This window comes from Hippopotamus amphibius, chromosome X (assembly GCF_030028045.1).
Source record: "Hippopotamus amphibius kiboko isolate mHipAmp2 chromosome X, mHipAmp2.hap2, whole genome shotgun sequence".
NCBI lineage: Eukaryota > Metazoa > Chordata > Mammalia > Artiodactyla > Hippopotamidae > Hippopotamus > Hippopotamus amphibius.
Window position 1 is genome coordinate 100,520,935 of NC_080203.1, and position 24,972 is coordinate 100,545,906.

General features: G+C 43.0%; 2 protein-coding genes across 5 annotated transcripts in view; both read left to right on the forward strand.

Moving 5' to 3' along the window:
• The window catches only part of MED14 (mediator complex subunit 14), a 68,150-nt gene extending 62,882 nt beyond the window's left edge, over positions 1-5,268 (forward strand). For 2 of the 4 annotated variants that reach the window (XM_057717837.1, XM_057717839.1), the window contains 2 exons: positions 209-401; positions 2,944-5,241. In XM_057717837.1, coding sequence (XP_057573820.1) covers positions 209-401; positions 2,944-3,017 — 267 coding nt within the window. In that variant the 3' untranslated portion in view covers positions 3,018-5,241. Of the gene's footprint in view, positions 1-208; positions 402-2,943 lie in introns of all 4 variants that reach the window. The other 2 variants (XM_057717838.1, XM_057717840.1) reach the window with 2 other exon arrangements.
• Positions 5,269-7,396: 2,128 nt separating this feature from the next.
• CXHXorf38 (chromosome X CXorf38 homolog) lies at positions 7,397-24,353 on the forward strand. Its single transcript, XM_057719238.1, has 7 exons — positions 7,397-7,660; positions 7,827-7,961; positions 13,577-13,696; positions 14,983-15,132; positions 15,633-15,812; positions 23,293-23,455; positions 24,119-24,353. The coding sequence occupies exons 1-6, from the start codon at positions 7,445-7,447 to the stop codon at positions 23,452-23,454; spliced, it is 963 nt and encodes a 320-aa protein (XP_057575221.1). The 5' UTR covers positions 7,397-7,444; the 3' UTR covers position 23,455; positions 24,119-24,353.
• Positions 24,354-24,972: the final 619 nt, after the last annotated feature.

Genomic DNA, 24,972 nt, shown 5'->3' on the forward strand with positions numbered 1-24,972 from the left:
AGGAATATATTGAACTAGGTAATTGTGTGACACAGTTGCATCTTAATCGTAATATTTAGTTGTCACTTTTCTTGTTATATTTCATTTTCTTTTACTTGTATCTTAATGTGACAGTAGAGTAAATGATAGTACCTTTGATAGATTTAGGTAAATATTTTGTTTTCTTACTATGTTTTTATTCTCTTTTCTGTGTGTTGTGTGTCTACAGCTTCAGCTAACTCAGAAAACATCAGTCCCTCCACAAGAACCTGTTAGTATTATAGTTCCAATCATTTATGACATGGCTTCAGGTACCACCCAGCAGGCAGACATTCCCAGACAGCAGAACTCTTCTGTTGCTGCTCCCATGATGGTCAGCAACATTCTGAAGAGGTTTGCAGAGATGAACCCACCACGACAAGGTACATGACCAGTAGATGATATGTTATTGCATATATGTTGTAAATGTTCTTTTGAGAGATTCCCCTTCTCCCCTCTGCTCCCTCCTTACCCACCTCGCCCTCCAGTCCTAGCAGTAGAGCTCTGGTTGCCGTGGCCCTCTTAATGTCTGCCTGTCGCTTTCTTCCTTTCTCACTGGTTCTTCAGTTTTGTCCATGTCTCTGCTGCCTGGACTTTATTTTTGTTAGTGATTTACTATCGGGACTGACCCAGTTGCTTGTATTTATATAGCACACGTTGCCACACAGCCCTAGGTTAGGATGATAGAATTTTCCATGGCTGTGAATTCATGCCCCACCATTGATACCTGCCACTCTGTACATCACCAAGTTGAAATGCATGTTGGTTTCTCATATTTCATGGTTCAGTCATGAATAGAATAATATCATTCAAACTTCTGTATCTTCTCAATGTTTTGTGAAGAATAAAAGCTGATACAAATGGCATCACTGCTTTTTGGGCTTCTTATATAAGTGTCAGGCGGGTGCAAGTGAACCTTTTCACCAAGTGCACAATGAAGCTCTCAAACTGAACATTTTCGAGGAGACCAGAATGATTCTGGCAGATAAACAAGGTCCCTTCAATACTGGAGTAGCCTATGCTTAACACGGAACTCCTGGCAGTGCTAAATTTTTGGTTATAAAACATAAAGCTCAGCAAAGAGAACTTCTCTTCCATTCTGCTTGTTTCTAACATTAAGGAAATTAAGTTAAATTTTGCTTATTTCTAATATTAAGGAAGTCCTCTATATCTTTCTGTTTAGAATAGCATGATAACAGAATTAGTTTTTTAAATGAGGGAAAGTTGTTCTCTGAAACATTTTTTAGGTATCACAGTGTCAAAATTTTACTAGGCACAGGAATCATGGGAGAAATTATATTTTCAGCTATTTGTTGCCCCATGTTGTGTACATAGCAGGTTCTCACCTAAGTATAGTTTATAAGGAATGCACTGGGCAGTAGAGAAGGGTGTGCTTCTTTTGTTGTAATGCTTCTTCCACTTCTTACAATTTTCTGCTTTCATCCTTTGACTTGTCTCTTCTTTCAGCTCAAAATAGTTTAAAGCTATCAGCATTTTCAAAGTAGCAGTTCAGTATAACTTTGATAATAATCCCCATTCCTTTGCAAGCAGGTGACTATCATTATTATGTCTTGTGGATTTAAAATTTAAAGGAAAGAGTGTTTTGATCCTGTTGGGATTGAGCAAGTTTTTCTCCCTATCAATAATGAAAATGTGTTTTTTAAAAAAGAAAAAGATATAACTTCTTTTATTTAAGAAATTGTTGAGATTTTTGGGAAGGATTTTTCTTTTTTTCTTTTATTTGACCTTAGACTGGTTAAACCTTTGGATTTTTCTTTTTGTACCTTAATTTTCCAGTAGTTGGAGAGAAGTTTGCAGTGATTTGCACAGGGTCACTGCACATTCTGCCCTTTGCCGGAAGGCCATTATTCAGTTGAGGTCTTCACTTCCCTCGCTCTCAGCCACTGTAGCAATAGGTCATGCTCTAGGGAAAGGATCCGGTTTGGGGTTTATAATATGTACAATTGGTTTTGGTTTATTGTATTGAAATATTTGAAATATTGAAACATACACAATAAGTAAGAGGCAGGGTATTTCGTTCTTTGAGCAAAGGGGAAATTGAGAGGATGAATCATTAACCTCCTTCAACCACCACCCCTGCTCCCATACACACACACACACACACACACACACAAATCTTGTTTTCAGATTGTTGGTGTGACATACTTTAGCCTCCCTCCCCTCCTCCCAAATTCATCACTTCCTCCCCTGGTGAAGGAGGAATCACTTTATTTTTGTATTAATTGATTTTATAATGTTGAACTCCAGAAGTTGATCAGTTCCTTAAAATTTGGGGGAAACTCCAATAGATGTCATAGACCTGTGCTGTCCAGTATAACTGCCACTCTTTACATGTGGCTATATAAATTTAATTAAAATCAAATAAAATGTAAAATTCAGTTCCTCAATCACGCTGGCTATATTACAAGTATTCAGTAGCCACAGCACACATAGAATATTTCTATCATCACAGAAGGTTCTATTAGTGCTGTTGTAGACATTTTTATCTGGCCTTTAATGCAACATCAGAAGGACACCATTGATGTTGTTAACTAATGTATAAATACAAAACTATATCTTTCATTAGATTCGAGAAAAGGTTGTCAGCAGCCTTGAAGTCCAACTTCAAAGGCTTATCCAATGCTTCAGTGTTTCTGTAGAGAAACTCTAGGCATATTGTCATAAATTCAGATCTAACTGGGAGTTGCCCCAAATGTCTTCATGATGAAAAAACAAAACCCAAACCAAGTATCATCTGATACTTAACACCAAAGCTTAATCCCCTATAATCTGTGCAGTTAAAATTTAGTTTTGATCTTTAAGGTTCTTGCTAATTTTAGATTTAATTACCCCTACCCCCACCGGTGTGTTAACAACATCTTTCCTGTATTGCGAATAGCTAATGACCATTTTTCTCTGTTGCAGGTGAATGCACAATATTTGCAGCTGTTCGTGATTTAATGGCTAATCTTACACTGCCCCCTGGTGGGCGTCCATAGACACTATTGTTTTTAAACCAGGAAGGCTGACAAAAGAGACAAAACAGCAAAAAAAAAAAATATGAATTAAGCCTTCAGTTTAAAAAAGAAAAAGGACTTTTTTGACTTTAAGAGCTAAATATTCTAAACTGGCAAAAATTTTCAGGGTGCATCTCTTTCATCAAAAAGACCATCAATCTTTTGTATAGTGAACTTGTATAGTGTGTTTAAATGGGACACATTTCAAACTAGGTAATACATCAGTGTCCGTTTGCCAGTAATAGATTTAATATTCTGTTTTATACTATAAAGTTATGGAAATGCCAAACTTGTTTATTTAATTGTTTTCTTATGTTTTGGGTGTAATAGTCCTTTTTTGGTTTTTGTTTTGTTTTTTAAGGCAGGTCTGTCATTTTTGAATACTGTAAAACTGTGATAAACTTTATATTGAAGCTGTATTTTAATATGACCGCTTTGAATCCTTACATGAAAATGTTCTGGGAGTTGTTATAAACACATCCCAAGGAAGCAATATTTAATAAAACTAGGTTAAAAAAACAGTGACACTCACTTGTGTGTATATCAGCTCTGTAGACTTCTCAGGGCCTCCCTTCATCTTTAACCTGGTGGGGCCAATAATTAATTTCTAATAATACATGTCTGAAATTTGACCAAAACATCTGCTTCTTTGTTTCAAGGTTAATTTATTTTCTTCAAACATTCCTAACTTGACTGGTGGTTAACATTTAGCACCTCGGTTGTCTTTCAGTGTAGGATTTGGGTAAAAAAGAAAGAACCCAATCTTTGAGAACAGACAGTGAGCAGTTCATATTGGTCAAGGATCCCAGGTACTAGTCATTCTCTGTTGAGGAGGTGGGAACTTTTCTGTTACGCAAATTTAGCTTACAGGATACTTCTGTATACAGCATTAATTAGGAAACCAAGAACTTGAATGCTCTACCCTTGAGTGAAATTTCTGTCACATTTCTTTATCTTGATTAACTTCTCCCCCTTGCCTTCCCCACCAAAACTGGGGTGGTTCTAAACAATTCCAATTTAATTTATTGTCAACAAAATGATAAAATACCTTACTTGGAAGAAACCTGGTGCAGTCCACTCACTTTGAAGAATCCAAGACCCAGGGCCTGTCCAGGGTCAAATGGAGTTTCTGTTACTGACACATCTCAGCAGAGTTTCTTTTTGGAGCACTGTGCTGTCTCTCCCAGTCAGTCGGGAACATTTTTAAGCTTCAAAGAACATGATCCAAAGCAGAGGTCTTCTGGAGACTTGATGTTATTTGGGAAAGATTTTTAAATGGTAATACGATGCTGAGTTATCTGGTCACTGTAATATTGGTTCTCTATGAAATTTTAGATGCTTTGTCTAATTCTACTTTAAGATGATTTAATTGAGCTTCTGTGACTATCAGCTACCAAATTCTGGTTTCAAGCATCTCATTGCAGTTATATCATATCTGTTTTCAACTTTGCTTGATTCTCCATTCATTTCTGGTCAGAATTGAGGCCTTCTTTGCCTTTCTTCTATGTCTTATTTCTGCCTTCATCTCCTGCTTCTCACCCAACTCTGCTACTATGCAGAAGCAGGTGACTAAACTTTTATCTTTCCCTTAACTTACCTTTTATCCTTCTGTTTTTGGTTCACCTTACAATGGTAATCATATCAGTTTGGCAGTCTGAGATGTCTTTATCAAGGGTCAGCCCTTTCCTATTTGGAGCTGAATCCTTTCTTTCATGTAGCAAGCTACCTGTATATAAAAGAAGTATATTTTTATCTGCAAGATAATATTGTATCAAATAATTTTATTAATAGAGTTAACTTTTCAGGTATTTTCCCTTTTAAGTGTGGTTTTGAAATATTAATTGCATTTTAAAACATGCATTCAGTGGATACTTTTTTCCTTATTATAACTCATCTCTGAATGCATTGTACAAATCAAAAGTAAGATAGGATTCAGTGAACAGAATTTGCTTTTGATGCTTATTAAGAGAAAACCCTTGAAATTGAATTTTGATATCACGCTTGATACTTGGAATTGGTACATACTTTATTACAGCTTGAAAACACACAGCATTTGAATCTTAGGTTTCATCACAAACTATGTCTTTTGCCTGTTTTGTTAACCAGGTTCAATCAAAGGGACTGGATGCCCAGAGGGATTTTTCCCAATAGGTGGTTTGGGTCTTTAGTGTATTTCAATGTGATTTCAGTAATTTCACTAATAAATAAATTTTATACAAGTTTCAGAGAACTACCAACTCTCTAGTTAATTTTCATGAAGATGTTTTGGCTAGTAGTCTGGTTTAATATTAGCTTAACCTTGAAGAAATTGGTTCTGATTTGCCACATTCTTTTTTCCATCTGCTGAAATGACATTTCAGAATGTATTAGGGGACTTCCCTGGTAGTCCAGTGGTTAAGACTCCAGGCTTCCAATGCAGGGGGCACGGGTTCAACCCCTGGTAGGGGAACTAAGATTCCACATGCCACGTGGCGCCGCCAAAAGATTAAAAAACAAACAAACAACCCAGAATGTATTAGAAGTATTTTCAGAATTAGAGAGGAAGAAAGAGAAAACTTTAACAGAACATATCAAGTTATTAATAACAGGAGCTGAACCTTATGTTTGAAAATTAATGCTGAGTGAGCTAAATGCAAGCATAAACTGAAATATACATGATATTGAATTTAAATACCACTAACAACTTTACTGTGTTGTAGTTAACATGGTAACCTGTTCAGCAACAGGATACTAAATGGTCTGTTAGTCATTTTTTGGATCATGGTTAATTTGATAACTTCAAGAAGTATAATTTTGCTACTCTAAATTTGGATCCAATTTCAACATAAAAAAGATACTCCTTTCTATCATGGTTACTTACCCAGAAGAAATACCTATTATATTTTACTTTAATCCAATTGACTATCATCCAAGGGTTCCAGATATAAAATCAATACATAGAAAATTAGAATTTATATTCAGGGAACTTAAGGGACAGAAAGGAAGAATGTTAATGCATATTTCATTGTTCCTTGTGGAATTTCCTTTTTCATTTGGTTTAATGGGAGTGGACAGTTTGTCTAAGGGAATGATTTGAAATTTACTTGGGATGGATTTAGTATTGAGGTTTTTAAGAAAAAATTAGCAGATGCCAGCCAGCATTGTGTTGCCCGATTCCAGGAGACTATGATCTGCTCAGCTTTGTATAAATTGCTTCCATTTCCAGGTGGCCAGTGATTTGTTAAAATACCTTGCCCAGGAATGACTGATTGATGAAAGGGCACATTTAGTTCAATATAAAGTAAAAGCTAATATTTACTGAGAGCTTACTATTACCAGGCACAGTTCTAAGTATTTCAGTCTATTTCATTGTCACAGCAACCTAGCAGGGTAGGCCTCCTTTTTACTGATGAGTGAACTGAGGCCCAGAGAAAATGAAGTAAGTTCCTGAGATCAAATTAAGATTGCTGAAGATCAAACAGCTAAAAAGCAGCATTTTGAGTCCAAAGCTAGCACTCGTAAATACTGCCACTTTGCTGTTAAACAAAGTCAGGGGAAGACTTCAGTGACTCTTCCCTCAGAGCCTTTTGACTACACACAATTTTAACATGTTTTCCAAGCTCTAAGAAGCTCACTAAAAGCAACTAAAATTGAGATGACCTCTTGTCATTTGGAGTTGACAAGCCATTGCCTTCTGACCTTCATGGCACTTATTTGGAACTTAACTCAGATTACCTTACGCAAGGAGTTCTAATTATATAACCAAGAGTACTAAATCACCATCTAAGCTCGATGCTTCAGGACCATAGTGGAAGAAGTCCTCATCCCACTCGCGGCGATGCAGCCCTCCAGAATTCAGGTAATGTGTCCGTCCTGTTTGCCTCTGCCAGGTGGCCCAATGGCGGACGTGTTTGAGCTTTGCGTCACCTTGGCACCCCGCAGGCGCATAACAGGTGCGCGGTCCGGGCAGCCAGCGATCAAATTTCACTAAGTAAACTTTCTAGAATTGTATAACGCAAGGGACATATGTAATTCAAGAACTGTGTCTCGAGCACCGTCTACACCTCCACAATAAAACAAAAGCAAAACAGAAGCGCAGACTTCGGGAGAGGGAGCCGAATCGGTGGCTGGCGAGATCTCAGTTTGGGGGAACAGGGAAGAGGGCGTTAGGGGATTCACGTACATGGTTTGTGGGCAAGCACCAAAGTACTTACGCGTCTGCCGTCATCTAAGACTGGGGCGGGGCCGACGTGCCCGTGAAACTAGAACGCCCCGCCGTCTGGCGGTTTGGGTGGGGAATCCCGGGCGCCTTTGGGCGACGCCACGCCCACAGCGCCGCCGTAGCCTCCCGCGCCCCCAGGCTTCCGCGCCTGCGCACGGCCGTCCGCCCCGCCCCCTCGCCCCGTGGCCTCCCTGGCTAGATTCCCGACATGGTGCTGTCTGAGCTGGCCGCGCGCCTCAACTGCGCGGAGTACAAGAACTGGGTGAAGGCGGGCCACTGCCTGCTGCTGCTGCGCGGCTGCTTGCAGGGCTTCGTCGGCCGCGAGGTGCTCGCCTTCCACCGCAGCCTGCTCGCCGCCGCCCCCCGCCTGGGCCCCCGCGCCGCCTGCCGCAGCGGCTCGCGGTGCAGCCCGCGCGCCCGCCAGGTGAGCGCCTGGCCCCGGGTCTTAACCACGGCCCCTCACCCCGTCCCCGTCCCCGGGCGCAGTGTCTCATGCTCTCCCCGGAGCCGGGCCGACTGCCGTGCCTGGGGCTCAGATGCCCAGACGCCGCCCCTCCCTCCCAGCCCCTCCTCACCGCCGCCCCCTGTAGTTTCAGCCTCAGTGTCAGGTGTGCGCAGAGTGGAAATGGGAAATTTTGAAACATCACACCAACAGAAATGGAGACGTCTACTGGGGAAACTGCCGGCCGGTCCGCTGGCCGGTCGACGCCTGGGAGGTGGCCAAGGTAAGCACCTGCGGTCGGGAGGGTAGGAGGAGTTGGCCCACCAGGTAGGGGTTACCTGGAGCCCGGGGCGTCTGTCGGGTCTGTGTGGAAGCTGGGGCCCCATAAACAGATGCAGAGAGAGAGGTTGGGCTTTTGATCTAGGGTCTAGTGTCTAGGCGGCTCAGGGCTGTTATATCGGACCCAGCGCAGCTTAGGTGAGGTAGATTTCAACAGGAGACGCTGGGGGCAAGATGTAGAGAAAGCATCACGGGCACAGGCACAGAGGGAGAAGCAGGCAAGGCTTTTTTGAGAGTAGGCACCCTGAGTAGCTCATTTTGTCTATAGGGTGCCATGAGGATGGCGGAATAAGCCAAGGGAAGTTGGGGCTAAGATAGAAAGTGCTTAGCTAAGGCATAAAGTGCCTAGCCAAGGAAAAAAATCTTGGGAAGGTGGGGGTAGGGTAGGCAGCCAGGTAGAAGGGAACTGTTAGGCCCGTTTTCAGATCTTCGGGATGTGACTTATTAGCCGGGCTGATTGAAGAATTTTTTTTGACTCTTTGATATTGGCCAGAAGCCCAGTAGGGGGTGGGGAGGGGCAGTCGAAGTAGCCTTCTAACACAAATTCACCTTTGAAGTCAGTCTCCATGCTAGTGGTTACCAGGAGGCAACAGGCTTGGTGCCTGGGAAGCAGAGATCAGACTCTCTACTCAGCTGCTGTGGTGCAACACTGGACCAGTCTCTGTTCCCTAACCTCAAAAAGGAGGAATTTGGACTATATCGGTGGTTCCCAGACTTTTGGCTGTTGTGGTCCAGTAAACCCACTACACTACACCCTCTCCCCCTCTTTTTTGTTGCCGCCATACAATTGCCAACTAATACTTTTACTTAGAAAAGAAGAAAACTTAAAACTCTACCCTTTGCTGTGACCGTCCCTCACCAGTTTCATTTCTGTTGCTGCTTTCATACCCTCAGAATCCTCTTGAAGCCCAGGCCACCTGTTTCTGCGACTCTCTTCCCCTCTTCATTGCTGTCACCTGCGGACCTAGTCCAACCATATGTGTATATATTCTCTCTCCAGCCTGCACTCCCGGCTCGAGCGTCCTCTGATCCTCTCCGCCTCGGCCTCCCACTTGCACGCCCACACCCAGACCGTGTCAGCACAGGGAGCTGCAGGGTACAACATCCAGCTTGCCCTCGGCACACTTATTCAACCCACCCCCGCCCCGTCCCATCCCTATACAACCTCCACAGCTCTGAGGCTTGCACTGCTTTCCCAGTCCCCAGCAGCCTCTGCCCTCCCGGCTTCCTTTGTCTCCTCAGCCAGCCAGTCCAGATGCCACGGTGCATCATTCTGTTCAGTCGCTTGCAGTTGTCTCGGCCTTTTTTTCTCCTTTCTCTGCACTTGCCAGGCCCAGCTCCAGCCCTGATGACACCACATCTGCTTCTGCTCTGGGGAAGAATCTTTCGAGGGAGCTGACTGGTTTCACTTTCAGTTCTTGATCAGGAGCCTGGCAGTCTGGCCCTGTCTCTCCGGTAGGATCCTCTTCCTGGAGACACTTGTTGCTGCCTCTCCCTGGCCTAGCTCCCATTCCAGTTCCCCCACCTGCAATCCCAGCTGCTAACTTTGCTCTCGCTTCCTGGAGTTGATGTATGCCCCCAGATACGTGCTTCCTCATCTTTTTACCAGACCTACCAACCTACCTCCACGTGCACCATCTTCTTCCTTCTGCTACAAAGGAGGAATGGCGTCTGTCCTCTTACCACCTTGTCCCTCCACTTGAGTGTTGGACCTTATCCCCTCCCACCTGCCGGAGGAGTCTCCGCTTATCCACTCTTGCGACCTCCCAGCTTATTCCCATCACCATACGAATAGCCTTAGTATTGCCTTGGTTTATTCAATTCTTTTAAAAAAGAGATTAAAGAGTTACTATATGATCTAGCAGTGCTGCTCCTAGGTGCATACCCGATGAAGTGGAAACATATGTCTGCACAAATACCTGTGCACGAATGTTCACAGCAGCACTATTCACAATAGCCAAGAGGTGGAAACAACACAATGTCCATCAGCTGGTGAATGGAAAGCAAAATGTGGTCTCTCCACACGTGGGATATTATTTAGCCATAAAAAGGAATGAAGTACTGATTCATGCTACAACATTGCGTAAACCTTGAAAACATTATGCTAAGTGAAAGAAGCCAGTCGTATATTGTACGATTCCATTTATATGAAGCGTCCAGAATAGGTAAACCTATAGAAGCAGAAAACAGATTAATGGTTGCCAGGGTCTGAAGGTGAGAGGGGGCAATAGCCAATGGGTAGAGGGTTTCTTTCTGAGGTGATGAAAATGGCCTAAAATCCACTGTGGTGATAGTTGTGCAACTCTGAGAATATACTAAAAACCACTAAACTGTAAATGCTTAATTTTTTTTATTGAGGTGTAATTGACTGGTTATATTAGTTTCAGGTATGTAACATAATGATTCGATATTTATATAGTTTGTGAAATGATCACCAGGATAAGTCTAGTTAACGTCCATTACCATGTGTAGTTACAAATTTGTTTTCTTATGATGAGAACTTTCAAGACCTACTCTCTTACCAACTTTCAAATACTGCAGTACAGTATCATTAACTATAGACACCATGCTGTGCTTTGCATCCCCAGGACTTATTTATTTTATAACTGGAAGTTGGTACCTTTTGACCCCCTTCTCCCATTTTGCCCACTCTTCCACCCCCTACCTCTGGCAACCAGCAATCTGTTCTCTGCATCTACGAGGTCGGGTTTTTGTTTTAGGTTCCAAGTATAAGTGAGATCATATGGTATTTGTCTTTCTGTGTCTGACTTATTTCACTTAGCGTAATGCCCTCAAGATCTGTCCTTGTGATCAGAAGAGCTGTATACTTTAAATGGGTGAATTATATGGTATGTGAATTACATCTTAATAAAGCTGTTTTTTTAATTGAATAAACACTTGGAAAATAAAATTTAAAAAGAAAGAAAAACTTCCTTTCTCCATTCCCTCCACCTGTCTCCCCATTTCTCTAACTGCCTCCCATTTACATACCCATAGGACATCTCAAAAAGTGCTTTCTGCCTAATTCTCTTTTCAAGGTTCACGCAGGTCCCGTTGACTCTTCAACCCACTCCCCGCTGGCTTCTGCCCCTGCCACTCCACCTCTCTTGTCAGGGGCACACATGACCTTCAGTTCTCTGGCCTTGTCCTTCCTACCTCTCAGACATTCGGTACTGCTGCACTGCCTTCCACTCTTCTTCTAGAAACAGTCCTGGCTTTGTGACATCCTCCCCTCCTGGGTTTCCTCCTGTCTCCCCAGCTCCTCCTCCTTAGCCTCCTTCTGAGTGTTGGTTGGCCTTCCTCGGGCTCTTTCTGTCCCCCACCATCTCCCCTGGTGATATTGCTGAGTCCTGTAGAGTGAAATATTTAATGCTACACTTCCGCTGGCGGCTCCCAGATTTGTACCCCTAGCTCTGCACTCTTCTGCGCTGGAGGCCCATATCTACTTGGTATCCCTCCACTTCATCACCTCCAGGGCACTTTGTCTTTACTTCTCAAGCAGGACTCTTCATCTCTCCCCTCTAAACTGTGCCCATGCCCCACCACCAACTACCTACAACCATTCTCGCTTCATATCTTCCCCCCACTACCCCTCTTATTTGTATGTGCAAATTGTTTTTGGAATCCTCCTCGCCATCTCTATGTCACAGCTCTCGCCTCCTCTCCTGCCTGCCTCCCACCTGGCTGCCTCTGCTGCTCTGCTCACCCCTGGTTGGTTCTTCACACAGCTGGATGTGCGGTCTTCATGTGGGAATCAGATCGCTTTCTTCCCTTGCCCAAAACCCTTGGATGGCTTCCTGATGTCCTTAGAATAAGCTCCAGACTCCTTGTCAAAGCCAGTAAGGCCCAGCATGTTCTGGCTCCTGTTTATTTCTCCAACCTTGTCTCCTGCTACTCAGTGAAGAGACGGAAGGGGGTCGTGAGAGGCGATAAGGTGTTTCTCACCCTGTGCTTGTCGCATACGGAACCCAGTGGTAGGTGATACCATTTTAACAAACAGCTTTCAGAGGCAAGGAGGCAACAGAGCCTCCGTGTCGGCCTCTGGTTCTGAAGAAGGAAGTACTAGAATAAAACCTTAACGTGGGAGACTCAGGTTTATATTGGTGAGAAAATGCCAGACCGGACATACCTTGCAGTGGGGAAGAAAACCTCTGCTTGGTTTTGAGGCAACTAAGGCCCCTCTCACTTTGGATGTTCCTCTCAGCCACAGTTGGAGTAAGCAACGTTTCTTTTCTTCCTCCTTTTTTGCCTCCATTTCATCAAATTAGTTTGCCTGTGATACAGTAGTTAAGTTCTTTGTTAACATCTGTAGCATCCATAATCGACTTCTTTCAGCGGGTTGGCCAGAGACGGTGATGGTCCTGACTATAGTACCTTTTGATAGGGGCCATTCAGTGTGTACAGAATTCATCTCAATTGTGTGAGGCCGAGGTGCGTAATCCTGCCACCCTCAGGAACAGAGCCCTGACTCTCCTTGGCGGGTGTTGGCCCCTACCACGTGCCTTTTTCGGAATAGCACTACAAGCAGCACTGTAGGAAGCAACGTGGTCACTTGCCGACAGAAATGCGTTTGTTTTCAAGGGAGCAGGTCTCTTTATTTAGAGTTCTTTTTTGCAAGTCATTTTTCATACTTCATCTCTTCTAGTCCCTTGACAGCAGTGTACTCTTGAGCTCCGTAGCTTGGTAAAGTTGTTGCATTCAGATGTAAATTTGGAAATATTTAAGGAAAGAAATACGCCCAAGCCTTGCTATAACACCATTTTGAGGGTACACACCCTATCATCCTACAGAAGGCAAGATCATTCTCGAACAAGGCCGTTCTGTTATATCTAGTATCTCAAACCCTGGGCCTCCATGTGTAACGCCTGTATAGGTCCTGGCTCACCTTGTACCATCAACGTAATCATTGCCAACATTTGTGGCATGCGTGTTATCATGTGCCAGGGACCATGCAAGTACTTTACCCGCATTAACTCATTTAATTTCTCGAAACGTCCTTCAAGGTAGATGAGGACAGTTATTCCCCCACTTACTGATGAGGAACCCAAGGACGGGTAACTTGCCCAAGTTCACGCAGTTGACACGTGGCAGAGCTAGGATTTGCATTCCAAAGCCCAGACTCTTAATTTTCTGTTACCGTACTGAACTCTCTTGAGTTATTTTAGTGTTCACTTTGGAGTAACTATTATTTTAAAATCTTCTTTAACAGCCCAGCCACTGAAACTTCAGTAAGGAAAAGAAAAGGGTGATTTCTACCCCCACCTCTTGCTTCTATTCCATTAAGAAAGGACAGTTAGGTCAAGTGTGTAAGCGTCTCTAATAACAGGTGGACAGATAGAGCAACTCTCTAGTTATTGCGCTGGGCCGAGGCTTGGCTGCCACACTGTTTCCCGACTTGTGTTTTGGACCCGCGAGGCTCTAACCTGAAACCTCAGTAAGAGAGTTTCAGTCGTCATTTGGGGAACAGGCACATAACATTTGTCCCACTAGCCCCATATAGATAGATGTCTCCTAGGGTCTGGGGAGACCCAGGTGCCCCTTGTGCCTCCCCTGCTGCAGGCCTTCATGCCCCGAGGACTGGCAGACAAAACAGGACCCGAGGAATGTGACGCGGTTGCTCTTCTAAGTCTCATCAACTCCTGTGATCACTTCGAGGTTGATCGAAAGAAAGTCACAGAGGTAAGAACTGTCAGTTTGAAAAGTAGGCAGTGAGAGTCAGTCGAATGGGTACTGTGAAGACGAGCCAGAAACCACACACTGTGCTGCGAAAGCAGCCGTGCGGGCACAGCTCACGGTCTCTCCCCAGACAGTGGTGTGTGAAGGAGTTAGGCTTTGGTCCACAGTTGGCATCACTGAGCAAGCAAGCAGGGCTCACATCACATGCACCTTCTGTGATGTCACAGAACCCCCGTGTGAATGCAAGCGGGAGACTTATGCTTCAACTCTCCCTGATTGAACTTTCCCAACAACGTGCTGTTGCACTATTTGCCACTAAATCGACGAGCCTCAAATTTCTCTTCCCCATTCTGCCATAAACAAAAGCAAAGTAGTCTTCCGTATTAAAAAAAAATACAGAGCAATGCATCATTCTTTCCGTTGGATGTCAGCATTTGAATCCTGCCCTTCTCAATCTCATTGGCTAAACGGTTGCAAGACCAGTTTACCCAGAACTGAAGAAAATAGAAACACTAACGGATAAACAATGTCAGAACAGATCGCTATGCTTGTCAGACTTCCTCTGGGAGATTTCGACTATCTCCGTTTCACCAGAGAACAGCTCTGGCACATCTGTTCCTGTAAGGATCACTGAAAAGGGTATATAGCATACCTGGATTATTTATAATATGTAGAGAAAATGCATGTATATTTTGCTAGCGTGCCAGCAGCTGAAAGGACTGAGAATCCTTTATCATCAGCAGACTCAAAAACTATCATAGTACAAAATTGATCCCTTTGATAGCTTTCAACCAAGAAGGTGGAAGACTTGGCATGAATTTTAGACACACACACACAAAGATTTTTTTTTTAAATCTTTAAAAAGAAAAAAAAAAGAAAAAATCTTTAAAAAGATTGTAAAATTTATATATACATATATACGTATATATATAAGATTTTTGCATTGCTTCAGCCTTTGGGTATTCTCAGAGCCAGTAGCCAATACTCTTGCTCTTTGGCAGGTTGTTTTGTGTTAGGGCATTCAGGGGATTGTGTGAGAGATATCCACCCAGCTACAAGATTTCAAGGAGTAAGGACAGTTATAGGCTTGTTTGTTTTTCTTACCCCGGTTAATTTATTCAAGTGGCAAGGGGTTGAACATCCCCCTCTAGCCTTGACAGCGCCTGCAGGCCACACACTTGTGGATTTTAGAATTAACAAGGCCTTTCAGCAATTTTTCTCTTTAACCACAAAATCTCAGTTTACCCCATTATTGGCCTTTGAAGACTTCTTTTTTTGTGTCTCTGTAGGTGATTAAGTGTCGTAACGAGATCATGCACTCTTCAGAGATGAAAGTATCTTCTATGTGGCTTCGAGATTTTCAGATGAAAATCCAAAATTTTCTGAATGAATTTAAGAATATCCCAGAGATTGTGGCGGTATACTCCCGAATAGAACAGGTAAAAATCACGTTTAACAGTTCTGGCATAAAGAACTGAGGGGGAAAAAAGAGGAATCACGATCACTCATTCAGAATTTGAAGCTTATTAGATTTAAACAAAAGTTTTTTTTAATATTTATTTATTCATTTGGCTGAGTGTGGGATCTTTGTCACGGCACGCAGGATCTTTTAGTTGGGGCCTGCGGGCTCTAGTTCCCTGACCAGGAATGGAACCTGGGCCCCCTGCTTTGGGAGCACAGAGTCTTAACCACTGGGCCACCAGGGAAGTCCCAGATTTAAACAAAATTTTAGAATGTAAGCAGGGGAACGATGTTGATATGAAGTCAGAATTGTGATCAGGCTGAGCAGCTTTTCTGTGATCACAGGGTATTATTAGAGTAGATCTAGTCAATGATGTTTAATTACAAATTCTTTGAGTAACCCAGTGGAATGTCTTTTTTTTTTTTTTAATATCTTTTCCATTCAATCAGTTCACATATTTGTTCGGTAACCCAACAGCTGTTGACATCTGACTGGGCTGTTTACATCCCTGAGGAAGATCAGCCAGATGGATGTGACCGTGAAACAGGAGTGTACCTGAGTGAACACCAAGTAAACGAGATAGAAATGGAATTACTAAAGGAAAAACTTCAAGAGCTGTATCTTCAGGCAGAGGAACAAGAGGTGTTGCCCGAAGAGGTAAAAAAAAAAAAAAAAAAAAAAAAAAAAGCATTACATCCTTGTTGAAGGAATCGGTAGAGGTAGGCAGGACACCAAGGCTTGTAATACAGGAAGCAATGTTTATTGTACCGGTACAGGCCCAGTGGACTCACATCCAAAGACTGAGCCCCGAAACAAAGAAAAGTTTCCCCTTTTATAAACCAGTTCCCGTGCTTTTTGGGAGCCTATAGCTATGTTTATCTAGGCAGGGGCAAGGTACTGAGGCCAGAGTGCAGAAGTTAGGTTTTCCCTTATCTCCTTGACTCAGATGTCTGGGCTGTTTATGGCAGGATCTCTGTAAAAGAGGCCATAAGTTACTTATTCCCTGAGGCTTGCATTCTCTTCTGTTTGCCTCTTCCTTCCCTGCTTTTATTATTAACCTGCCTCATCCTCTCTGTGAGTAAACAAAACAAAGAAAGGCACCAGGGAGGAAGAGTAGCACATTTTAACTTATTACCAGTTATGTTTCTGCTTTAAAAGTCAAATAATTTCCAGAAATGAATATTCTTTTGACACAGATTACTGTTACGCTTAAACAAATATTTTCACTCCATCAGCAAACATTTGGGGGCCTAGTATGTGCCACAGAGTGGAAGACCACAGGAAGGGTGACCACAGAATCCTGAACCGCAGGCTCTGGGGAGCCTCTGCAGGTCAGAGTGGGGGGATTGCAAAAAAAAAAAAAAGGCTTTGCTGAGAAGACGCTGTTGAGCTGGGACTAGGAAATCAGAGTTTGGCAAATTGGCAAGAGCAGAAGGGCATTCTTGGCAGAAGGAACAGCATTTGCCAAGGCATGAAAGACTAGCCTGGGCCGGACAGTGACGTGGCGAGCATAGGAGGGAGGTATGGTCAGATATGAGGGTGGTCAGGTAGGTCGAAGCCATATTTTGAAAGGTCTTCTATGCCTCACTAAGGGGTTTGGACCTTATTCCCAAAAAGCAGTTGGGAGCCAACAGAGGTTTTAAAGCAAGAGAGAGTAAATGAATAGATCAGCTACGGCTTTTAAAAAGTGAAGTCTTATAGCAGTGGGAGGTTGGAGATGAGCCAGGAGGCTCTTGCAGTTGTGCAAGAGTGAAAGAGGACAGAAGCTAGAGGTGTGGAGGAGGAGCCGGGTTCTGGAGGCACTCCTGGGCCGAGCTGATGGCTCGTAGCAGCTGGTTAGATTACGTAGGGCATGGCAAGGAGCTGGCAGGAGGTGGCACAGGAGGGGTTAAAGGATCAACAAGGCCTGTAGCTCAGGACACTGCAAACTAACGATGATCTCAAAAGTACAAGAGATATGAATCCCCTTTGTTACATGCAAGGTATTAAAAAAAACAGTAGTAGAATTATATTTTAGAAGATTCAGAAATATCCCAGCACTTGCTGGATTAAAATTCCAGACTCCCAGGATGTCTTAGATCGTTTTACCTCTCCATTCCACCTTGTCCTAGGAAAGTAGTTTTGCTGGTCACCTCATGAAACACAGCATGTTTTAATACAAAAAGTGTGTATTTCGTTTTTTAGGCCATGCTCCGTACTGGTCCATGTGCCTGTGTTAATTCTTCAGACCTTGACCCAGGTGCTTCATTCAGCTTGATGAGCTCCTTTAGCACAGGGACTGGGTACCACTGGTTTTGGGGCACACCCACCCTGGCACACCATAGGTATTTAAAATGACGAATAAGACTGTTAAATCTGTTTTCTAAATCCATCTGTTTCATCTGGCTTCTTAAAAAATTTTTTACATATATTTATTTATTTGGCTGCATCGGGTCTTAGTTGTGGCATGCGGGATCATCATTGCAGTGTGCAGGATCTTTAGTTGCGGCATGCGAATTCTTATTTGCAGCATGTGGGATCTAGTTCCCTGACCAGGGAATGAACCCAGGCCCCCTGCATTGGGAGCGCGGAGTCAGCCACTGGACCACCAGGGAAGTCCCTCATCTGGCTTTATTTTAAAATGCCATTAGAACCATCCCCAGTTTTCTTTCTGCTGCTCCTTTTAAAAGCAGAGTCAGACAACAGAAGAAAACCGGGGATCAGGCTCATGGTCCCTGAGTCGTCAGAAATTCTCTCTTCTTTCTTGAGGAAGCTGCAGTTCTTTTCCTGTTTGTGTAACACAGAGCAAAATGCATCAGTAGCAACACGCTGAAACCAGGAGTCTCTGCAAGTTGGGAGTGGGAAGGGATCCTGGCAATCCCCTGCTTTATAGCAACCCTGAGGAGCAGGCGCTGATGGGTGTGAGGCCACACGGCTGGGGCGTGAGGGCTGGCCCAGGGGTCTCCCCGCTCTCGCCCTGGGCCTGCCTTCCCATGTGCCGTGCAGCGGCTCTCATGTCACCGAGGAGCTAGCAATTGTAAATTTCGACCCCTCATTATTTCTGTTTTACAGAGAGGAAATTGGGGTTAATTGGCTTGTCCTCTGGGTCCCAAAGTCTCTAGATAGAGATGATAAATTCTCATTTTTCATGCTTTCTGTTCGGTGGACCGTGGCATTTCTCTTGATATTTCAATTGATCAAAATGTAAGTTCGGATTGATTGGCACATTATCTCTGAGAAGCTGAAGGTTGGCTTTCCACGATGTGTGGCATGGACCTCTTTTGACAGTTCAGCACCAAATAAGATTATTCATGTTCTTTTGGGTTAGTCTCCAAAGTCAGAGGATTTGATAAACCAAATTTCAGTGACTCTAAAACACTGAATTGCAAGACACACCGTTAATTCAGTTACTTCTAGGGGAAAAAAATGCTGTCAATTTACTGTAAGACACTATCAATAGTAAAGTGCATTCTCATTTGAGGTGTTAAAATATGAAAAAAAATGTGCAATTAAGAATCAAGAAATACAGTGGTTATGTTATGACTACGCTTTTTTTGTGGATGTTTAGCAAGAGCTCTTTCTGGTGTTCATTAAAACAGCAGGGCTAGGGTTGGAAAGCCAAGTGGAGAAGAAATGGTTAATGGTGGTGATTTAGTACGACCATCCGCCAAAGGCATCAAGGAACACAGGAGTGAGCGCCAGGGACGGCGAAGCGGAAGGAGCTCATTTCCATTATTTTCTGTCCAATTGGCGAGCCTTAATGATAAATAACAGTATAAAATGGGGCTCCCATTAAAATACACTGTGCGTGCATAACCGTGATTGTAAAATGCGGTCTGCCTCTGAGCCAAATGGGAGCAGCACCTGCCACCCAAGAGCCCTTCACATACACGTGCCGGCCCCTGGTGCTCTGTTAGCTTTTGGGGGTTCAACATTCAGCCAAAGAATGTTGAGCGCAGTAAGTGGCTAAAGAACATGTAAAGAACTTGCACGTTCTTTAAAATTGTTACTGACTTCTTAAACCCTGGTGGGGGAGCCACTTTCATGGGGAAACTCAGGGAGAAGGGGCAGTGGCAGAATACAGTCAAGGCAGGCAGGGAAAGGATGGAAGTGACACTCCATTTGGTATAGTGCAGACTTATTTAATGGGTGAGTGCCAGCTATGTGCCGGGCACAGTTCTAGAAGCTTGGTGTGCACCAGGGAACAGAGCAAAGGTCCCTGTGGGGGAGACAGATGGGAAACGGTCAACATAATAAGTAATGACGGGGCACGTTAGAAGGAGGAGAAGTACTGTGTGAAGTAGTGTGGGGAATAGGAGTGGCCAAATGGGAACAGGTGTTGGGTTGCGACGGGGTAGCCAGGGAGGCCCCATTAGGAAGCTGAGACTTAGTGACATTTGGAAGAGGTGCAGAGCAGCTGTGAGCACATCTGGAGGAGGCGCATTCAGGCGGAGGGCAGGGCAAGCTGCGCCGGGTGGCTGGAGGGTGGTGGGGAGCTGAGAAGAGAAGCCTCGTGGGCCGTTGGGAGGACCCAGGCTCTTCCTCCTGAGATGGCAGCCACGCTGCGTTCTGAGCAGCAGAACGATGAAAGGAGCACACTGGCTGCATTGTGGAGGATGCGGGGCCGGGGGCCAAAGATGGAAGCAGGGAGACATTAGGAGGCTGCCGCAGGTACCAGGTCAGAGAGGTGGTGGTTTGGACCAGGGTGGAAGGGTGAAGAGTAGAGGTGGTGAGAAGGGAGGCACATGTGGTGTGTGAGAGAAGAAAAGGCATCAAAGACAAGTCTAAGGGTTTTGGCTTAAGTGCCTGTGAGTATGGAGGTGCTAAGCATCTTTTGCCTAGAACAGTGCCTGCCTGGTACATAGTAGACTCTCTGTATGCTTTTGTTAAATGATTGTTGCAAGGAAGGAATGTATGTACCAGACACAGTGCTAAGTGCTTTCCATAGATTATTTCTAATCCTCACAAGAATACTAGGTGGCGTTGGTATCATCCTATATTTGCATATATGGAAATAAGCTCAGAGAGGTCAAGTGTCTAGCCCAAAGTCACACAGCTAGTTAAGTGGCAAAGCTGGGCTTCAATATCTAAGTCTGTCTGACTGCTTTTCTAGTACTTTGTTTTTCCATCTTTACTTCCTCTTCCCGCTTAACATAAACATGCACAAGCCTTCCCCATTCTTAATATATTTTTGTTTGTTTGTTTGTTTTTTGGGCACACGGGCTTAGTTGCTCCGTGGCATGTGGGATCTTCCTGGAGCAGGGATCGAACCTGTGTCCCCTGCATTGGCAGGCGGATTCTTAACCACTGCGCCACCTAGGAAGCCCTTAATATATTTTTTTTAAAAAACTCCTTTTGACTCTTTCTCCTCCTCCCAGGCTAAAATAATCACCCCTCTTAAGCATATTTCAAGAGCAAAGAGGTTCAGGAGGTGACAGCACAAAGAATAATAGCTCCCAAGTCATCAAATGAGAAGGTCTCTGGGGAGGGAGGACCCCACTCCATCTTGGAGGGTGTGTGTGGTGCACAGACCAGGCTGGCATGGTCTTGGGCATCTCATGGGAACCAAGGAATGGGAAGGGCCCTGGGGTGCGTCTAGAGCACCCAGCACAGGCAATAAGTGCTAACAGTGTAGTACCCACAGTTACTAATGTAAACTGTGAATTATGTCATTCATATAATCTTCATTTCATGCTTTTTATGGTTTTCAGATTTATTATTTAAAGCCCAGGTATCTTTCAGGAGCTGTCAGCTTGTTTCTAGCCATGTAATAAACAGCTGCAGCTGAAGGGCACATCCCCATCTACTTAGTAGCCTATCTGAAGACCTCTGGTCATCCTAAACTCCACCCTGGCCCTCCCTGTTCCCTGTTCATCCTGGCCACAAGCCCTAGCCAGTCTTCCCCATCTCCCATCCCTGGCAGCCATCGTTCTGCAACTGGCTGTCTCATTCACTGGCATCACAATAACCTGGTGCCTGCTTAGGTTCTCCCCTAGACCTACTGCACCAGTCAATTGTGTACATCTCTGAAGTTTAAGAACCACCACTCTGCTAGGAGTAGGGTACTCCATCACTTTCCTTCATTAGATGTTGAGCATCTTGACTTAGCTTGGAATTGGGGGTCCCTCATTTTTAAACAATTCACTGCACCCCAAAATATTAATAACTCTCTTCTTTGTAATAAGCACAGCGACCAGTGATTGTATCCTCAGATAAGCTGAGTGAAAACACTTCCGAGGTACTATTCTAAGAGTACATACTTTTATTAGTTTAAATGTCGGGAAGTATGTTATTGGTGGGAGTTTAAATTGGCATAACCTCTAGAGATGACAGCTTTGGCAAAATCTATTAACATTAAAATAGAAAACTATCAATTAAAACTGCATTCCACTTCTAAAAACAGATCCTACGAATAGCCTGTCACTTTATGCAAAATGACACACATCCCAGGTTAACAGTATTTGTCTTAGTAGAAGGTTTGAAGTAATATGTTAAAATATGAAACATCCATAACTGAAAACTATTCAGCTATTAAAAAAAATGAGGCCACTCTTTATATTCTGATATAGAAAAAAATCACTTGAAGAACAATGTCTAATATGCTGACATTTGTGTTTTTAAAAATGTGTATGTGCCAATTATATCTCAATAAAGCTGAAATTTTAAAAAGGTGTGCACATATGTACATATATGCTCATATGTAAATGCATGGAATATTTCTGGAAGAGACACAAGAAACTTCATGTGGCCACCTCTAAGAGGAGCTGGGTAACTGGGGACAGGATATGGAAGAGGACCAACTTTTTACCTTGTACCCTGTGTTCATTTTGAATTTTGTACCAGTATATTTATTACTAGTAAATATGTATGTACATTTTATAAACATTGAATAGTAATAAATGTACATATGTATACATATTTAATAGTAATAAATGTGTACAAAATTCAAAATGAAAGCTTTATATGTGTGAGTGTATACATTTGTATATATGTGTGTACATACATATATGTGTGTATACGTGTATATATATTTAATCATAATAAATGGGTACAAAATTCAAAATGAAGGTTTCATTTTATTTTTATATATACACATATGTATACATGTGTGTATATATGTGTATACATACACATGTATATATAGGTATAGACATATAGATGCCCTTTTGTACAAATGCAAGAAGTTTTACAGCAAAAAAAAATCTTTAAAAACTTTTTTCCAGTTTTATCGAGATATAATTGACATAGAGCACTGTGTAAGTTTAAAGTATACAACATAATGATTTGACTTACATATATTGTGAAATTATTACCACAATAAGTTTATAAATATATATATATATATCCCACATCTTCTTTATCCATTCTTCTGTTCATGGATACTCACATTGTTTCCTTGTCTTAGCTATTGTGAATAATGCTGCTATTAACATGGAGATGCAGATATCTCTTCAGCATGTGGTTTTTGTTTTCTTCAGATACATTCCCAGAAGTAGAATTTCTAGGTCCTATGGTAGTTCCATTTTTAATTTTTTGAGGATCTTCCATACTGTTTTCCAGAGTGACTTCACCAATTTACATTCCAACCAAAAGTGTACATCCTTGCCAACATTTGTTATCTTTTTTTGATGATGGCCATTCTTTTTTTTTGGCCACGTCACATGGTTTGTGGAATCTTAGTTCCCAGACCAGGGATTGAACCCAGGGCCTTGGTAGTGAGAGCTTGGAGTCCTAACCACTGGACCGCCAGGGAATTCCCGATGATAAGTTTTCTAACAAGTGTGAGGTGATACATCATTGTGGTTTTAATTTTCATTTCCCTGATGATTAATGATGCTGAGCATCTTTTCATGTACCTGTTGGCCATTTGTATGTCTTCTTTGGGAAAATGTCTATTCAGGTCCTTTGCCCATTTTTTAATTAGGTTGTCTGTTTTTTTGCTATTAAATTGTGTGAGTTCTTTATATATGTTGGACATTAACCCCTAAAAGCAAAAATTTTGAAAGAGACAAGCAAACACTCCCTCGTGTGGCCCCAGAATCAGCTATTGGTAGACACATGAGCAGGAGCCAGTCTCAGCGCTGGTAAGTTTTTCATCTGAATTTCAAGTCTGCTATAAAATTTTCTAAGCTGTGCATTGTATGGTTTCTTCCTACAGATCTTAAATCAACTGGAAGTGGTGAAAGAATTTCTGAGAAACAATGAGGATCTTAGAAATGGTCTTACAGAAGATATGCAGAAGCTAGACAGCCTCCATCAACAGCCTCAAAAACCAGATTTGAAGGAACCTAAGGTGCAGACGCCTGAAGGGAAGGCCTGAGGTGAGTTTAAGCATATGATGTTAAATAAGGACAGAATAGCCTCATGTCTTTAATGTCTGTTCTCTTAGGTAAGGCCGTGACACACATGGTCTCAACCGGAGTTTCCCTATGTCCTCATTATTTTAAAGAAAGGACACGGAGCTTTGTGCTCTTTCTAATTGATGGTTCTCACATCTGTGAACTAGTTCAAGATAAACTCCCTATCAGCTTTGTCTCGTCAAGTATATCTGAAGTCATTGGTCTAGTCTTAAATGAATCAGCTTTATGACATAATCAAGAAGCATTTCAGCCCTCAAGTGATGCCAGAAATGCCTCACTCAGCCGTGGCATTAATAATAGAAACTTGTTAATTTTCATAAGAAAAACTTGTTGGGACTTCCCTGGTGGTCCGGTGGTTAAGACTCCGTGCTCCCAATGCAGGGGGCCAGATTCGATTCCTGGTCAGGGAACTAGATTCCCCCATGCCACAACTAAAAGCTCTCATGCCGCAACTAAAGATCCTGCATGCAGCAACAAAGATCCAGTGTGCCGCAACTAAGGCCCAGTGCAGCCAAATAAATAAATGAATATTAAGGAAAAAAACTTGTTAAAATAAGTAACTGTCTTCAGTATTTTACTTTTTTTCCTCAGATGAAGAAAATTAATTATTTTCTTTTATTTTAGGTTGACCTTCAACAGAAATCAGGCATGTTCTGTGACAATCAGCCGGGCTTCCATCTCAGCCGTCCTTTTCTGCGCAAAAGGGAAAACTTACCCAAAGTACTACACTCAAAAAGGAATTTGTGTCGTCTTTTCTTGGACTTTCCTTTAACTCTTTGGGAGTATTTTTTTTTTACATTCATAAGCTTGGTATTATTGATCTGTACCAACCAAAAAATATTAGATACTCTTGTGCCAAGCTTGCTATCATCCAGATTTTTTTGTTGTTTGTTTTTTGGTTTGGTTTTGCTATTTAAAAGGTGAGATTCTTTTCTGGTCTTAAAACTAACTGCTTAAACAGTAAAGGCTGTGTTCGGCCAGGCCTGTGTGAAGGGCCACACAGAGTTCTCTGCCCACCGGCACACAAATCCTGTGTCCACACCCTTGCCTGAAAGTCTCATTCATGAGGATGCCCAAGGGTGGGCTGTGATGTAAATGTTGAGATATAAATCCTTCCTTTCTGCCAGAAGGCAAGGAAAAAAGGTGCCTGAAAGGCCAATTTTCTAGCCATTTCCAATTAGTACAGAACTGTTACTACCTGTTTCTGGTAGCGTGAGGCAGTAGGACAAAGAGGGGGGCTGGAGGACAGAGTAACTTGACTGGCCAAAGCAGGGGGAGGGCCCAGGCCAGCATCACAAACAGGGAGGTTGGGGATAGTTCCAAGGTCGCTGGCTTGTTTATGGCACTTGTAAGAAACGTCAGCTCCGGTGGCAATCACAGCTCTTTTGGTTCAGTTACATCCTGAGTGCAGAGCACAAGGCCTGGGCCTTGCATGCTCAATGAATATTCATTAACTGAAGGGTCAGCTGATAGCTTAG